This window comes from Conger conger, chromosome 10 (assembly GCF_963514075.1).
Source record: "Conger conger chromosome 10, fConCon1.1, whole genome shotgun sequence".
Taxonomy (NCBI): Eukaryota; Metazoa; Chordata; class Actinopteri; order Anguilliformes; family Congridae; genus Conger; species Conger conger.
Window position 1 is genome coordinate 25,498,372 of NC_083769.1, and position 18,175 is coordinate 25,516,546.

Below are 18,175 nucleotides of genomic sequence, written 5' to 3' on the forward strand. Positions count from 1 at the left end.
GGGAGAGAGCAGCTGAAGGACAGATAAGGCATTGATGTGCCAGTGACTCATTGGCTGGGGAGTTCTATAGCTCTTTGTTTAGAACCCTTGAAAATGATTGGCATGTCCATTCTAAGGAAACAAATAATGACATTTTGGCTGTGCCTGAGACAACCTTAACCTCTGAATGGATTTTGATTACAGTGATCGATTACCCAAAAGACTGAGTCACACCAGCCATACAATGTCAATTAGGAATGAGGAGTGCAAGCAACTATCATCTCAGTAACGAGGCTGGACCCCACTGAGCACACAGGGAATAATTGCAGCCAACCCTTTTACATATGCACAGAAAGATTTTGAAAAAGCATTTCCAAGACACATTACAAGAAACTAAGATGGAGTCAATGCTCCTTCTTGATACTGTTTATTTAGAAAATTTTAAATGTATAATTTGATTGTACAAATATACTAAAATTCATGGTAGTTATAAAGACGAAAATGCTATACATACTTTACATTCTTCTACATCTCAGATAGTATGCGTCGTGCATTGAAGGCAGTCTTACAGACAGCGTCAGCGTGCTATGAAAGCAAAAGGCACCTTTTCCTGTACATTTACATACTGTATGTCCTCTTATCTCTCCAACCACTGCATGAATGATCTTCTGTGGCAGTTCCAGCAGTAGCGATGTGGATAGGGAGTCACAGCACACCCATCTCTCAGGATGTCCATATGGCTGGGGCTCAGTTTGGGGAGGGGGTGTTGTCCTGTGCTGGGGGGTCAGTCCTTGAGCAGGCCCAGCTTGCGCAGGGCTTCACGGCGATCCTCGCCAGACTTGCTGCGGGGCGTGATCAGCACACTGATGCCCTGGGAGCGTGGGAGCTTTTGGGAGCTGCTGTCATTCCTCTGCCTGATACTATCCCCAACCTCGGGGGACTTGGCTATGGCAGTGACAGGGGCAGCTGTGTGTGGAGCGTCACCATGAATGGCTCTGAAGTCCTTTCCGTTTCCCAGGGAGGCTGGGCGAGGCCGGCTGTTGCGTAGCTGGGTGAGGGAGTCCTCAACAGGGGTTTTGGGTGGGTCCTCATCCTGGCCAGGGCTGGTGGAAGTCTGGCTCATGGACCGGTAACTGAGGCCCGAACCGCGCTCAAGAGTGGCAGATTTTTCTGTGGAAACGGGGCGGGATCGGTGAGTGAAGGCAGGGAGGTCACTCCTCGAGCGCTCTCGATACTCTCCAAGGACTTTGGGCACCAGGGCCTCCATGGCTGGGGGCAGGATGGGCGAGGACTGGCATTTAGGCCGTGTCTGAGGCGGGTCACTCTCGGGCAGGTCTGGGGAGACCGGACATGCTGGAGAAGGGGAGGGCTCCCAGGACCTCCGGAAGTTGGGAGAGTACTGGGTGGGGCTGAAAGTGGGACTCAAATCAGCCTCCTCATCCTTCAGCAGGCCCAGTTTTCGGAGGGCCTCCATATGCACCCTCTGGGGGTCCATTAGGATCCTATCATTGGGTGACGTACAGGAGGAGCCAGTGATTGGGTCTGGGCTGGACACTGGACTTGAAATGGAAACTTTGTGGGTCTTTAGGATGATGTTGGAAGGGAGGCGCTTTGGCTTGGGGGCTACAGCAGGTGGGGAGTGCTTTGGTTCGTCAAATTCATGAAGGGATGCAGGCAGAGCCTCATAAGGAGAAGGAGTGTTGTTTTCGTAGTAGGATTGGTCACTATCAGTCGCAGTGGGTGACTTAGCCTCGTCCTTTGACGCGGTCCTCTTGAGAAGCTGCTGCACAATATCTGACTGGGACATTGGCCTAGGCGTCGGTGTGCTGCCTTCAGAGAGGTCCACCTGAGCATCTGGCTCATCCCTGAAGTCTGTTGGAGGAGGGATCACCAGCAGGTTACCTTCAAAGGGGATCCCCTGGCACGGGTCAATGTCCGGGCTGATGTTAATGGGCTGGTGGACCAGGTCAACCTTGTCTGGTGGAAGGTCGGTCAGGTAGGTGGAGGTGGCTAGTAAGCGGTCAATGTCTGCTCCCACATCTACCCCAGCTTTGGGCAGAACCAGGGGAGTGGGGACTAGGTAGCTGGGTTTGTGGTCCTTGACTGTCTCCATCATGGGGTCATTGTAAGAATACATTGACACATCTGCAACACAACCATCCAAAAATTACTCAATCTGGTACATAATGTTTTACATTTGTTTCAAGTTAAAAAATACTTGACACAGAAGCCAATATGCAGTACAATCTCCCCAATGTTCCCCCTGCGTAGAAGGGTGTGACAGGGAAGCTGGGGTAAGAAGTGCCCAGCCCGATGTACCTTCCATCCTGCTCGGGCCGTCTGTCTGGTGGTCCATCTTCGAGCCCAAGCTGCCAAGCACAGGAAGACGGTCCTCCGGCTCATCGGTGGAAAGGCCGCTGTCCTCCTCGGCCTCCAGGGACTCTATGGTCTCCTCCAGGAACATCAGGCATGCCCGCTCCTCAGGCGAGAGGTACTCCAGACTATCATCACTCTATAACAGACACACAGGCGTGCACACACAGATTCATACACACGCACGCACCAAAAAGCCGAGTATACTACACTCCCATGGGTAGAATACAGGTCTTGTATTGTCGATTAGACAATGTGATTTAAAGTTATTTAATAAGGCATTTTGACATTCATTTAATGAATGAGCTTATGTGCACATCATTGTAGACATTGATTGATGCAGAAAATAAATGACTGGGGCCGAATGACTCTCAGAGCCACACCACTAATCTAGGATCAGTTCTGCATTTAGGTGATGGACAAGGAATTGAAAAGTAACAGTGGTAGCTACTGGCTGTCACAGGCCATAATTATAAACTGGCTGGTCTAAAATGGGTGTGGCCAAAACAGACACTAGTTACACACTGCTGAGCAGGCGTGCACAACATGGGCCGATCTGTTTCAAGATTTTGTGCCATCTTAATGGTAAATGGCAGGCATTTATATAGCGCCTTTATCCAAAGCGCTGTACAATTGATGCTTCTCCATTCACCCATTCATACACACACTCACACACCGACGGCGATTGGCTGCCATGCAAGGCCCCGACCAGCTCATCAGGAGCATTTGGGGGTTAGGTGTCTTGCACAGGGACACTTCGACACCACCCGGGCGGGGGATCGAACCGGCAACCCTCCGACTGCCAGACGACTGCTCTTACTGCCTGAGCCATGTCGCCCCTCTGGTCTTAATTATTTAATTGACTCAATCATATCTTATCTGACATGTGCATGAGCTCCAGGTACAGCTTCAGACTGCAAGGGTATCCTAATGATTTTACTGTGCTCAAATACAGGCTTGAAGAAGGGTAATATATAGAGCTGTCAGCAAATTAAAAACAAGGCAATTGGTTGGAACAAAAACCAGTTTGCAGACCGACCAGTACTTTTTTAAAATCAGTTGATGCTGAAAGGTTTGGTATCTTTAAAATGGACTGGCACTCTATTCAACCCACTGAAGCCATTTACCAAAACACTGACTGTTCCAGTGAATACACTGAAATGTGATTTTTCCAGCCTCATATCAGCCTAATACTAATGTGACAGGTTTGCAGTTTATGCTGCATCCTTCTTCATTTTTCTGCACATATTTTCATTCTGATGATGAAGATTGTGAAAGGTGTATGGTATTACCAGTATATGTCTAGTTACTGGATAGCCCACAGTTCGCGAAAAACATGGAAAAGAAAAAAGTTAATCGAAGTTAATCGTTATGAACATTGTATTGCTACTGTAAAAAAGGTTGCTAGTTACTTGCTCGTAGCCTAATGTAACGGATATATTTTATTATTATGAGTTGGAAACGTAATCTATTAGCATATGATCACAATATAGATGTCCTAACAAAATGAGCTCCATATAAAACTCGTGATGACTCTGTAGCCACCAACTGGCAGAGTGCCCATTATTAAGCAATGTTGGATTTTTGGGTAGGGCTGTGCATGGGGCCGGGGGGGCTTCCATCATGCCTCACACCCACATACTGAATGTACGACAGGCTAGCTCCACCCCTGCACTCAATCCTTTGTGCAGATAAGGGGAAGTTAGCACAGTTGTGATGGAATTGTAAACCACCATTTTGAATCATAGGCCATATGCTGCAATACGGCACAGGGATTGAAGAGAAAGCCTCATATGCAGTAAATACACATATGTGAATGTGACCCAAGAAGTCGCAGACGTTTACCGTTCACAGGCCCTGATGGAAAGACAAACTTGCCCACTTCCTGATCAGAGCAGCTCTTCCCTCTAAATTACACTGTGCAGGGATTTTATTTCAGTAGAAAAGATTATCATTTGATGTCTTGAGCAACAACGAACGGACTTGTGAAATTCCTTGTAGAATATTGAAGGCTTCACTGTTGGTGCGTTCATGTTCAAAGGCTTCTCTCAACAACAAATGGATCTCTCCAGGAGATCACAGACTGATCTATGCTCTTGAACCCTGCCGTAAAAAAAATTAATTTCTTCAAGTCCAAATATCTAATAAAACCACTGCTAACACATGCCGTTTCATCAGATACTAGTTTCAAGGCCATTTTCAACATACTGAAAAAATAACTAAAGCAAAAAAGCTTTAAAAAATAATGAAAGTTTCAAAATATGAAAAAAATGTACTATAAAGAGCAATATTTGTTGTGACCACCCTTTGGCTTTAAGACTGCACCCATTCTCTTCAGCACACTGTCCTACATTTTTATAAGAAAATGGGCTGGTACAGTAGATTGTTCCAAACCTTGCCCCAGTTCTTAGGCTGTCTCTTTTGATTCTGGCTCTCCAGGCAATCCCAGACAGCCTTGATCAAAACTTGATCTGAAAAGTTACTACTTAATACGTTATTTTATCTCAAATTTGCTCTTAATTACTGACACACTAATGCAAAAAACAAAATAAATAAATATCCAAGATGGGTGCCTTAGACTTGTGCACAGTACTGTAAATTTAAACACACATGCAGATGTCATGTCACTTTGCAGACACTCAAAAGTGGAAAGCATCAGCGTTACTTTCAGGAATACAAAAGACAGATATTACCAATAGACCCAAATAGTAGAGAAATAGTAGAGAAGGCCTCTTTATAATCAGTAAGTGCAAAGGCAGTCCAACAAAACAATATGTACTACAGTAAACAAAGGCCGATACTATTACAGATAAAGAGGAAGTGTAGGGGATCACGTGGCTGTAAGTTGGCAGAGGTTGAAGATGTGGAGAGGGCAGGACTCACAGAGACAGAGTTAACGCTGACAACACTGTCGCAGCTTCCTGCACTGTCCATACTGGTCATCGATTCCATGGCAACGCCACCTGGCCACGTGTCACTCCCCGGCATCGCACAGGGGGCAGGCGGGGACGCCACTTTGAAGGCTCCTGCTGATTGGCTGAAAGCAGCAGAGAGCCTTTCTCAGAAGCAACCCTGTTGAGGAGGGAAAGGGGGGGATTTTTTACTTTACACGTGATGTACATGACAGTGCTTAGAGATCCCCAACACTAAAAGCAACTGATTGAATAAACAGAAGACCTGTTTTTCTCCACGTTGGCTGTTAATGCTTTCAGTTCCCAAACATATAGAAACCTGCAAAAATCCACAAATGTAAACTACATAGGAGAAGTTGTGGTTGGAGTCAAAGAGAAATTTGCTAAAACCATGAAACAGCACTTTCTGAGAAAATCACAGCCATTACATTTCTTTCATTGGGCATGTTTATGTTCAAACAAAGAGATAAGCGAGAAGTCTTAAATACACATTTAGCCCAACCCTGTTCCTCTGCATTTCCTGCACTTCCTTATAGGTCATTCATAGGCATAATTAATAGGCAAGATACTGCCAAATACAATTCCAAGCATCACAGCAAGAACACAGCGAAGAAGCACATTTGTAGCTGTTACCAAGATAAATGGAATAAGTGGAAGTTGTTGAATTTGCTGTATTTGCGTTAATTTGGCAATATTTGTAAATCAGTGTTAAAAGCTGAATTTTGTGCACATCTTAAATACTGTGAAAAGACTGTGTGTGTCAGGTTAAGTTCAACATTTCCAACAGTCTAGTCGGGTCTAGCAATGATCATATCATTAGAAACTACAATAAGTGCGTATATTACTACTGCACTGCTGAATGAGCGCATTTTAAACTTAATTTCAGGGCCTTATTGTAATGTGATGTAACCTTATTGCATACTGCTGTGTCCTGTATGTGACTTTGGATGACCACATCTCCTAAATACATGTAAATGTAAAAGCAGAAGGTAGAACTTTCATTATTTTGCTGTATACCTGGTTATCAATCACTGCTGTTAGGCAGACTAAATTATTGACATGAAGCAAGAGCGAGACATTTAATCAATTTTTCAACATAACCTAAGGCAAATGGCGTGTTTGACAAAAATGCTACATCAAACAACTTATTAAACCAGGCACTTTAATTAATCTCCCCTGCTCTCCATCCCTCCCCACTTCCTCCTCACTTTGGAATTTGAAAATGTAGCTGTAGGCCCAGCTCATTGCTGCAATATCCCAAGCAAGCAAGTCCTCTGAGAAGTAGAGTATGAAGTGAATTGAAGTTTCTCTTTTCCATTAGCAAGGCACAAGCAAAGCCACTCTAGCTAGCTCTGGAAGACTTGAGTGACATCACAGACAGATCGCAGACACCCAATCAAGAAAAGGTACCATAATGTGATGGTGGGGGGAGAGGGTTGGTAAGGAATAATGAGGGCTGTAGGATAACTTGCCCTGTAACATTATTTAAGTGCTTTCATAAGCTAATTGGCCACAGTAAAACATTTTTTAGACATTTGATTTGTCCAAACTTCTACGCATGGATATTTTCCACAAACAATACAAATTAACAAAAGTATTCTTTTGCTCAGGCACAGGTTTACTATAATTCCTTTTTGAAGACTGAAAGTAGCTCCCGACAGATTGAGGAACTGGGCAGAAAAAAGGACACTTTTTCTCTACCGGAAAAAAACACAAATGAAACTTCCCTGCTGTTCCTTAAATTGCATTTGCCATCCATTTGAAACAAAGTTGAAAAAAAAGGAGATGTATACTAATTTATTCTGCAGTAAAAACAGCTTTCCACAAATACATTGCACCATTGCATTGTTAATCCTTTTCAATCGCAGTACTATCAACAATTTAGGCTACTCCATCAAATCAGTTTTTCACAATTAGCCCAATCACCGAATGATGGAGACAGAGCTTACTAATAAATAAACTCAAACATGTAACCTTAACCCTTCTATTATGTTCAGATTTCATGACCGGTTTTACATTTGGGGTCAAATTGAGCACAGCAGTTGAAATAAACACACAAATATTGTAATAGACATGTAGTGTGTCGCCTTCTTATTGTCTCCCAAATTACTATTCTTTTATCCAGCAATATGAAAAATCTGTGAGAAACATCTAATATTAGAGCCTGAGGAATAGTAAGTGAAAGTTGGGCACCTGTATGGGAAAGTCCCACTAGAATCATTCACAAATAAATCTGAGGGAAAAAATAGAAATGGTTGTGTTTTCTTATATTTCACATAGTTAGAGAGGGTCAGAATAACACTGCACAACACATTTGTATGCCAATTTGGTACAGGACTTCGCATAGCTTTATGTTTTTGCATTTTTACAATTTAATCCCACCAAATTAGAAAATTAGAAATATCATACAGTATCAATATAAAAAAAAACTGGTTTTTAATAAATGTCAAACACTGTGTGGGGTCAAATTTACCCCACACATAATAGGAGGGTTAAGGACCAACCAAAGATGAATCACAGTTGATGATAATAATAATAATAATAATAATAATAATAATAATAATAATAATAATAGTTACCAACCTGTACCATATACAAAACATCAGCAAACCCCATTGTACTAAAAGCTCATAATATATACATAGCTTATTATATGTGTTGTTTATTATATGCAGCCTTTTTACTTCATTTTTATAATTTTGCAGCCCAATCATTCTGTATCTCATTGTAACTAAATGGATAGCTCCAGCCTCCATTACAATAAATGCAGTTTGCTTCAGCTTTTGACATGTCGATAGCCACAGAAGGACAACAAACTTGAGATCTGCACATCTCTGAATAACTTTTTTAATCAAAAACATTAAATATAAATGAATGCTATTAATAGAGCAAAAAGAATACTTCCAGTTAATTGCCTGGGAGTTCAGTAGAACAATCAGAAGAGCTATCACCTTCTAATAAATCTGGATTGATGCCAGCCCACCTTTCCCACAGTAAAACCTTGAAACAATGTGCAGGTCGAGACAGATCCAGGTCAGTCTCTGTGAGTGTGAATCTAATATCACATTGTGATAACATTATCTAACTGTTTCACTGAGTAAATGCTACTGTGTACTACAGAGGGGCGCGCAGGTAGATTCAGCTTCATTGTCTGCGCTCCGGGCATATGCACACTGGGGCGCATTCTGAACTTCCACTGAATGCTTCTGTAAATATACACCCACGAGGGAGGCGGGGTGCAAGGCTCACGAGCTAGGACCGCAGGAGTCCCCGATCCGTCTGTGCGCCTCGCTTCGCTGACGCTAATTAAAGCCGCATCGCACTGATGGATTTAAAAGCGAACTAGAACACAAAGGAAGCCGTAAACCCGCAGAGTGGCTATGTGTGACAGCTCTTTCGGAGCGGGCTACGCCCATCGCCAAGGTGGCTCTTAATTCACCCGAGGAATGTCGCTTTGCCTGCTCCCCTCTTTATTTTTAACGCACTGCGGTTATTCATTTAACCAATGACGTGCTCGCACATGTCAGGGGAATTGAAAACTAAGGGTAGCCATTTGTTGTCCAAGGCCGAAGTCAGCGTTTGCCACCTGTGGTGTCCCAGCAGACACCTGCATTAGCCAACTGGAACAAAGCAACAACAGGACACGATTCATATTAAACTATTTGGGGGTGACACTGTGATGTAAAGCCCCCGATCCGATTAATAGAAACGGTAGCCTATGCTTGATGCCGGAAAAAAAAAAACAGGCAGGCAATCGTCGAGTTAATCATTAAAAGACAAATAGAGGTCCATAAACTATGATGTTAAGCAACTTGCCACAGCCCATGTGCACACATACAGGTAACGATTTAAAGTGTAATGTTCAGCTTGCTTCTGCAAAGCATCCCTTTAAACTGAATGGCTGCTATGTTGCACAATAAGCCACGAGTCAATACAGAACCAATTATCGACATAATCTGCCAAATAGCTCTGAAAACTACAGCACCACCAATCCAAGCCCCGGGGACTCCTTTTCATTCCAAAAAGAGCTCGGTAAATTAGACTTGACAGAACTTTCATTTAGCATTGTTGTGCATTTGACATCATCGCAATTACTCGTTTAAAGGGTCTTTAGATAAGAACTGTGTAAGCGTAATATCTGAGTTTGTGTTTGTGCTAACAGTCAGAAGAATAGTAAAGGTCGTTTTTCCTTTTTTAAATTTATTGTACAGTTCTGCCAGTCTGTCAGTTGAATGAAACGAATAATTTTAAGGTAATTTTTAAGGTTTGATTAGTTGAATTATTTGGCACACATAAGCAACTTTGTACTTAGTTGAAGCACTGCACTCAAACTAAAATAATATTCATAAAAATATTATTTCTTAAAATAGTCTTTTAACCCCTTAAGTATCACCCTTTTTCTTGACACAAGCTTAAAGACGACATACCCAAAAAGAAAAAAGGTTACTATTCTTGAACTCCTTTGACTACAGGTATAATCCTGGTGAGCTTTTTCTGATCTATGTCTAGACAGTTTTGCAAAAAAGACATTTGGATTAAATTATGGGTCTAATGAGGTGTAAAATACTGAATTTTGCTTACTATACTACACCTTTTATCCTGAAAAGAATTGTTTGCACTCCCCCCCGCCTATCACCCTTCCCTACCTCTCTGTCCCAAACTCCCTTTCCTTGCAGCTATCCTCAGACAGCAATAGATTAGGAAGATCATTAAAAATATGTACAATAATCGCAATAATACCATCTTGTGTACAAATATATTCATTGGGGTCCATTGATTGAAGTTTTTGTCAAATACCCAACCTCAAGTCAAACACATTCCATAATTTCACATACTATTTATTATTCAAAAGCAGGCTGGCCTCTTATTTAAAACCATACTGAATAATAGTGAAATTATTTAGATGCTCACCAATAAAATAGGGTCATGTCACTGAAAATACCCTCAACGGTGTTTCCATTGTCCCACTCAGAATCACTCAGACAAGAGATTCCTTGGAAATCCTCTATTTAGACGTAGACATTGCAAGAAACATTTTTCTGTTGTAAAATGTCAACCTTTTTTGGCATAAAATCTCAACAACTGGTCTATGTGCATATTGAAAATGCTTCAGTTTCGTTATGCAGACACAAAAATGCTGTGTTGTTTTATGCAAGCCTAACAAATTATACACCGTTGGAAATGTAATGTCAGCCTTTTAGTTGTCACTTCTATAACATTCCCGTAGTTGGTTCTTTGATGAGCCAAAGTTATACAGAATTTTCTTGCACAAGGATGGGGGTAACACATTTTCTCTGCAGCTATGTTACAAATACTGGTCACAGATGGTTGTAATTGGGCTCATCGTACTTTTGTAGAAGGGGCGTACTGTAGCGTAGTGGTTAAGGTAAATGACAGGGACATGCATGGTCGGTGGTTCTAATCCCGGTGTAGCCACAATAAGATCCGCACACCCGTTGGGCCCTTGAGCAAGGCCCTTAACCCTGCATTGCTCCAGGGGAGGATTGTCTCCTGCTTAGTCTAATCAATTGTAGGTCACTCTGGATAAGAGCATCTGCCAAATGCCTATAATGTAATGTAATGTATACTGCAAAACGGACAACAATCATAATTGCTCCAGATAAATTCTAAGTAAACAATGGACATTCTATCAATGTTTTTCTGAGTTAGCACATTTGATAAACTATTATGCATTTGGTCCGCTGGACACTTGTTTTGAAAAGGACACTGACATTACCTTATGAATGGTAAAAAATGAATGGATGCAACAAAAAAAAAACTCAGCAGTGAGACAGCACAAGCTAATCTCTAAGAACATGTTTCTTTCCCACAGATTTGAGAGTAAATAACATCAACAACAACAGATCAATATTCACTTACAGTAGAGGTACTGTAGTACATCGGACTAAAAGACTCACAGAGGGTGGCGTGGTGTAGGGTGCAGATTCACAGAGCCCTGTGGCGTGGAGTCAAACCCAAAACCATGCCAGTGCTTAGGCCTACTGTGCCTGGTAGCCCTGCAGATTAATGCATAAATGGCCACTGTACCACCAAGGATGACAGAATTTCAGTCAGCAAGTTATTTCCTGCCTCTTCTATATGTGCTTGGGTATGTTCCCTTGGGTAAGACCACCTCCTTCTTGTTTATTACAAATGTATTTGCCCATTTGAAATGGAGCATTGGCTATAACATAAGTGAATGAACACATGGTTTCTTCAGGACTAGTACTGGGAAACACTACCTTAGGGGAAAAGGAGGATTAATACTACATTCAGGTTACTGCATAATTCTGGGTACCAATTAATTGGATGGGTCCTACATAAGAGCTATATATCTTCATAAGCACTAAATAAGCATTCATAAGTGCTTACGTCAATAACCGCAAATGAGAGAAGTGTATTTGGCAATAAATTCAAATAGTAAAAAAATGCGTATAAAACATGTTTTAGTAACTTTTGAATGTATAATGGGAAAGGGTGAAAAAATGCATGTACTTTCTCATTACTGAATGGCAACAAAAAGGAAATACTGAATATTTTCAGCAAACTTCATCTGTAGACAACACATTTATGAAATCAATTTTTTCTCGATATTGGCTGTTCCATCCAAGTTTGAGGCACCCAAATACATGTAAATAATACTCCAGAGATAACACCTTGGAACAAGGAGTTTCTGAAGAGCACATTGTAAATCAGGGTCACTGTAATCTCCTGGACACGTTCTGTTCACTTAAGATCACAGTTGTGCATCAATAATACAGTATTATTCTGCATTGACTATTATTTCACAAAGACCAATATGCCAGGCTCTATGCCAGATCAAGTACACTCCCTTGTAATCCACAGGTACAAGAAGTTTATCCAGGGTAACCTGTAATACTTGTATATGTCCATCCTCCACAGGTAGTGAGAGAATACCAGAATAATATGACATCATTACATTACATAATTGGCATTTGGCAGACGCTCTTATCCAGAGCAATGTACAGTTGATTAGACTAAGCAGGAGACAATCCTCCCCTGGAACAATGCAAGGTTAAGGGCCTTGCTCAACGGCCCAACGGCTGTGCGGATCTTATTGTGGCTACACCGGGATTTGAACCACCGAACTTGCGTATCCCAGTCATGTACCTTAACCACTACGCTACAAGCCGCCCCATCACCGAGATACAGTAGAATCAGCAGCACTAAACATACCCAGTTAGCTTATTTTTGCTTCTCCTTTTTCCTCCAAAGACCTATTCTGGAAAAGGAACTGCTCTAATTGTTGGATGAGTAAGGCACTGAGAGCCATATCTCCACATCACTAACTCAATTAAAGCACCTTGGACAGAATATGAAGGCATCGTTGGATCTAGACTCTAGACCACTTCTCTTCTAGGCCTGACCTCCATACTGCTTTCTATCATGAAGTATACAGTATCACACAATATTCTCAGATATCTGGCACAGCATAACTGAAATACTGTGCTTTATTTCGCTTACAACTGGGAAAGAAAACTAAGTAGTCAGTCAGGCCAGGCAGGACAAACAACATAGGTTGGCCTACTTTTGATGTAAACCATACAAGCCAACAACGCAGCCCATAAATCTGGCCTTGTGCAGTTCATGCCTCTAAACTCTTTTATCATATATAATACAATTATGAAATCATGAGATCCCTATAAATTAAGCCAGGGAATTCCTGATTTTTATCATTCAATGGCTTGATTTTAACTATTGTTTAACTAAAACACGTTTTTGGGAATTAATTTTAACATTTCTTAAAACCATCATCATGTTTATTTTTTAATTAGAATTTAAGAAATGCAGTATGATTAATATTATGCTTCCACATAGCCATCCCCTAAGAATAATAAACTCGAATAAACTCATTTGGATGTAATTAGCTATAATCTGTCATTCTAACAATAGTAACAGATACGATGGTAGTTTTATCTATGTAGTTTAGTGTTATGACCCCAACACATTAATATTTAATGGTAGGTTCACCCTGCCTGCCAGGAGATAATATTACATTAAGGGCTAGGATTTCACTCACTGGTGTGTAAAGTTTTGCCACAGCAAAACTACCGAGATTATCTGCTTGCTTAACGGGTATAGGATTCATTTTAATTAATGACAGGCCAATACAATTCAGAAACAATGACAGAAATAGGCTCAATTTCGGTTTATCACATTTTGACAAACTAGTCTGACAAACAAAAAGTCCGTTTATGAAATATGAGTTTAAATGGGTAGACTGGGGTAAAACAGTTATAATCATGATTTCACCTGTCATTCTATGATCTAGAAATATATCCCTTTCTAAAGGAGGCATTAGCCATATGCTTTTAGAACGTTACATTAACTAAATATCAGTTGATTCGACTGAATACAATTCATTGAATGTGAATATCGGACATTTACTCGCTTCAATTTTCAATTTTCAATTTTCCCTGTCCAATACTTAACAGCTTACAATTCAGAGGTTGCGATTTTGGTTAGAACGAAAATAAGTTTATCGTAAGTCTGCACAGGGGTCTCATGGGTTTGATAAAACCTTCTGCACAAATAAGTAGCCTAATAATTCTTACCTGGACGTATCTTGAACCAATAACAGGAATATATTCTGAACATGCACAACAGTCTCTACACCTGAGTAAACTAGCACGGATCGATATGTCACAATATGTAACGACAAATAGCCTAGATAAATTAGTTGGCTACAAGTTCCATATCTAGCAGCAAACTTGTCATCATACAAAATTTAATATTTATATTTATACATACTAAAAGGAACTTGCATAAATTCCCATTAATGTTCACTTCCGCAAATCCATGATTTCGATAAAGAAAACGTTAAGAAATTGTACCCAGGGAAATCAATGCGTCAACTTCTTCAACAGTGGATTTACAGTACAATGTGATTACCATAACACAGGAGATTTTCGTTTTATGGAGTAAAGACACTTAAGTCACGGCTCCCATTAGCCCACTACAACTAAAAACTTATGAAAAACCCAACTTCTTGGCAAAATACCAATTAATACGTTGACTTACCGCAATATGTCTTAGACCACTAATAGCAGGGTCAGGGTCTTTATTCCACAAAGTTATCTACCATTAGCAAACTTTCATTTGCAGTCCCAGGTTTCGTGAGGCTGAAAAATGAGCAGGTGAATACAGCAAGATCAGGCTTTCCTCTTCAGTAGAGGCACTTTTAGCCAATAAACGCACACCGGAACTGCAGTTTTCCGCAGGTGCAGCCAATGGCAAGCTCTAGCCTATTACTTGAATGTATCGATGGGATAGTTCTCACATTTCAAAATACCTGTTCTTTCTTGTGCTTGCCGATGGGTTAATATATTTTGATATGCCACATAACTAGTGTCCGACCCAAAACATTCAAGTGATTCGATCATTTAACCTGAATATGAAAAGCGTTATGTGGCTGTGCAATGCATTCACGTTAACTGATAAATACGAATAGTAAAAGAAAATTGACTAGCGCAACAAATGTAGCCGTGTTGTTGTTATTACGCAATAGGCCTATCGTACCTTTGAGGCAAAATTTTTAATGTTGACCCTGAGTTGTAGCGATAAGATCAGTCTCTTGGAGAACCTCTCTTGTCTTGATAGAACCTATGTACGTCTATCCGTCATACTTTTTTTATCACTAATAGTTCACTGTAGTTATATCGATGGTGGCATGACAGCTAATACTGTACAAATATATCCACAATCCTGAGAGAAACCCTTGATCAGTTCCCACCCCACCCCCCAAACCAAGATCCAGGTAATAAAGACCCATACAGAACCTCTGTATTTCTGCTGAGATACATGCATCTTTAAAACATAAAAATAAATATAGCAAAATAGACTCAATCGAAAATATACAATAATATAACAACAGCATATTTTTAACCCGGTTTTAATTTCCTGTGCTGGCAGGCCAAACTGAGCTATCTCCCCTACAGTTTTTGGGAGACTATAGTCACACCTTAGGTGCGGTCTAATTTGAAAACATATTGTCCTGCATGTGCAGCTGAATTACAAACTACTTCAAATTGATGGATAACTTCCGGTTCATATCCAGAAGTAAATATGACAACAATTTAGGAGTGAAAGCCCAAAGATTGTGCTTCCCCCACATGTCAGATAAAAAAAAAAAAGGAAGATAGGATCACCTACAGTAAGAGTTAACAGTATGTTGACACTCATTACGGGCAGTTAAACACGTGCAATATACATGTAAACAGGATAACAAAGACAACAAATGGTGTCTACATAAGTTAATGGGTCAAATTTTGTGAATTTCAAAGTCAGTCATCAAAATCAGAAACAAAACTGTAAAATGCCATTGGCCTTAAAGCTGATAGACAAGCCAATTATTAATTAGACTGAGCATTGTTTGCACATGCTTCAAACATGAAATCTAGTGGATAAAGTCTTAAAATCTTACTGTAACATGCCTAATACATTTAGCTCAACAAGTATTACAGCAGATAATGCACAATTGTCATGGCATGAAAAGGCCCCAAATGGATGTTAATCATTTGTGCTGCTGGAGCAAAGAGCATATTGAAACAGCAACATTTGTGTTTATACAACACATTCTTTGCATTATTCTACTGTACACATTACAACAATAGCACATAAAACCCCAAAATGAGCCATCCATTCCAGCTTTCAACTTGGTTTAGTTGAATTGGCAGTGCCGTTACACACTGCATACCCTTTAACACCTTAAATTACCTCTCTGAAATATCCTACTGAGTAAAACACAAATAAAGACTATTGGCATATACTTCCTGGTAATAATGTAAATGGTGACACAGAGCGCTAAGATTTTCCAGATACTGAAGAGTGGGTGTAACGCTGGGGATTACAGTGGGCTGCAATAATTTGAGCACCCCTGGTTTAAATGTCTGTTACAATGATTGCAAGAAAACCTGAAACGCACAGAGTGAAACATGAGGCCTCTCCGCAATGTTTAAAGCAAGATTTTCATTTCTTACTGTTTATAAGGGCCCTGTGCAAAAGTCTGGGAACCATTTTGGATTATTCTTTGATTACTGGAGACTCAGGTGATTTACTTGTTAGGGCTTCAATGAGTCAGTTGAGTATAATTCCAGGGCTGAACTTTTTATTCTGATTCTGGTTCATTTCCACCAAGAAGGAGGAGGCTACAAAAACTATCTCAATGTTTCAAACTACTTATTGCCACTGAAAATGGAAGATAAATGGAACAGTTGGAAGTCAAGGCAAGGTCTGGAAGACCAATAAATATTTCAGATAGAATGGCCTGAGACCTGGTGAGAAATGCTCAGAAGAACCCACACATAACTGCCAAAGATCTGCAAAAAAAGAGTAGCAAACACCAGGATGAAACACTGGCAGGGCCAACTGGTCCACTCTTGAAAAACGAGTAAGGAAACTAGCAAAAGCTTTGATCACAAATGTTTAGGTGGTTGTCCTGAAAAGATATGAACTCTCCAGGTGGAGCAAAATGGTCCTGTACTTCCTTTTCCAATTCTATTATGAGGTTAAGGATTAGGCAACTGTCTAATCAAGGTAAACTGGGAGTGGCCTTATACGGTTGTTTGTATTGGCATGCACTGGTCATGGATTCGATAGCATGCATCAAGCACAGCCTAAGATGATTATCAATCAGAAATGTCCTATTGATGTAAAAGATTATATCTTTAAAAAGAGTCAAATACTTTGAAGTCTGACCAGGCACGCTACTGACACACTACTATTTGGAGGTACAAAGACTGAACGTAAAGACTAGAATAACTATTATTATTGTGGAGGGAGGATGGGGCTGTTGAATTCCTCTTACATGAAGATTCCAAAGGGTGTGCATGTGTTCAGCACTACATGCTCAAAATAGATACATAATTATAGAGGCGGAAATGGAAACATGGTCACCTACCTCACCCTACAATCAGAGCACAGCTACAATGCAATGCAAATTCAATGATTATGACTCATTGCGCATAAATGTTAAACACCGGAAGAATATTTCCATTTGAATATAAGTATTTCATCGATATTATTATTTATATTTTATGAATGCAGTAAAGACAAGGTCAGTATGTTTAGGGCATTTTTTAGGGGTCAAATTATGGCTCAGTATGTTTAGGGCATTTTTTAGGGGTCAAATTATGGCTAAAATCACTCCATTTGGTAGCATGAAGTAATATGCTGACAGGATAGACGGCAGGTGCTGGGACTCATGTGACCCGCAGCTAAAACTCAGCGCTGTCCAGACCAGGCATCAGCTGCATGACTCAGTGCTCATCCTGCAGCGCTGCCCTGCTAAAAGTGAACTGGAGTGAGACTGCCAGACCACGCCCTGCCCCTCTAACAAAGCCCATGATGGCAGAAGAGTCAATTCAATGGTAGAAAAAGGGATTCTTCAAAACATCAAACACAAGGAACAATAAAAAACAAACTCGCAGTATGCGCAGGTAAATAATTCATATTCTCCACTTTAATGCAAACATTGTGCTTACGTTGGAAATGGACGTAATAATAGCATTATACCTTTCGCTCACTCAGATTCATGCGGCAGAACAATATCACTGAATGAATGGAGAACAGAACAATTGTCTAATGGTGAACAGGCAGTGATGACAGTGGCCCAGCTGTGCGTCCTGAAATAGGAATGCTGTGCCTGTTGGAAAATACACTCATTGTTCGTTTCATCGTTTTCTTTCAAGGGCACAGAATTAAAACTAATTAAAATGGTTGCCTAGAAACTAAACTTTTATATTGTATATTTTGTTTAAATGAGTCTCTTTATAACCTCCAGAACCTTATAACATCCAGAAATAATAAACACAAAGGCACTTTTACCCCTCCCTGCCACTGTGCTTTGAACAGGTCAACAACTAGTGTTTAAATGACTGCAAAACAGAGTA

The 18,175-nt window shown here is 40.6% G+C and overlaps 1 protein-coding gene across 1 annotated transcript; it reads right to left on the bottom strand.

Moving 5' to 3' along the window:
- Positions 1-371: 371 nt before the first annotated feature.
- On the bottom strand, positions 372-14,443 carry LOC133138883 (specifically androgen-regulated gene protein). Its single transcript, XM_061258007.1, has 4 exons — positions 14,307-14,443; positions 5,236-5,424; positions 2,299-2,491; positions 372-2,124 (listed from the first exon to the last, which is right to left on the bottom strand). The coding sequence occupies exons 2-4, from the start codon at positions 5,338-5,340 to the stop codon at positions 764-766; spliced, it is 1,659 nt and encodes a 552-aa protein (XP_061113991.1). The 5' UTR covers positions 5,341-5,424; positions 14,307-14,443; the 3' UTR covers positions 372-763.
- Positions 14,444-18,175: the final 3,732 nt, after the last annotated feature.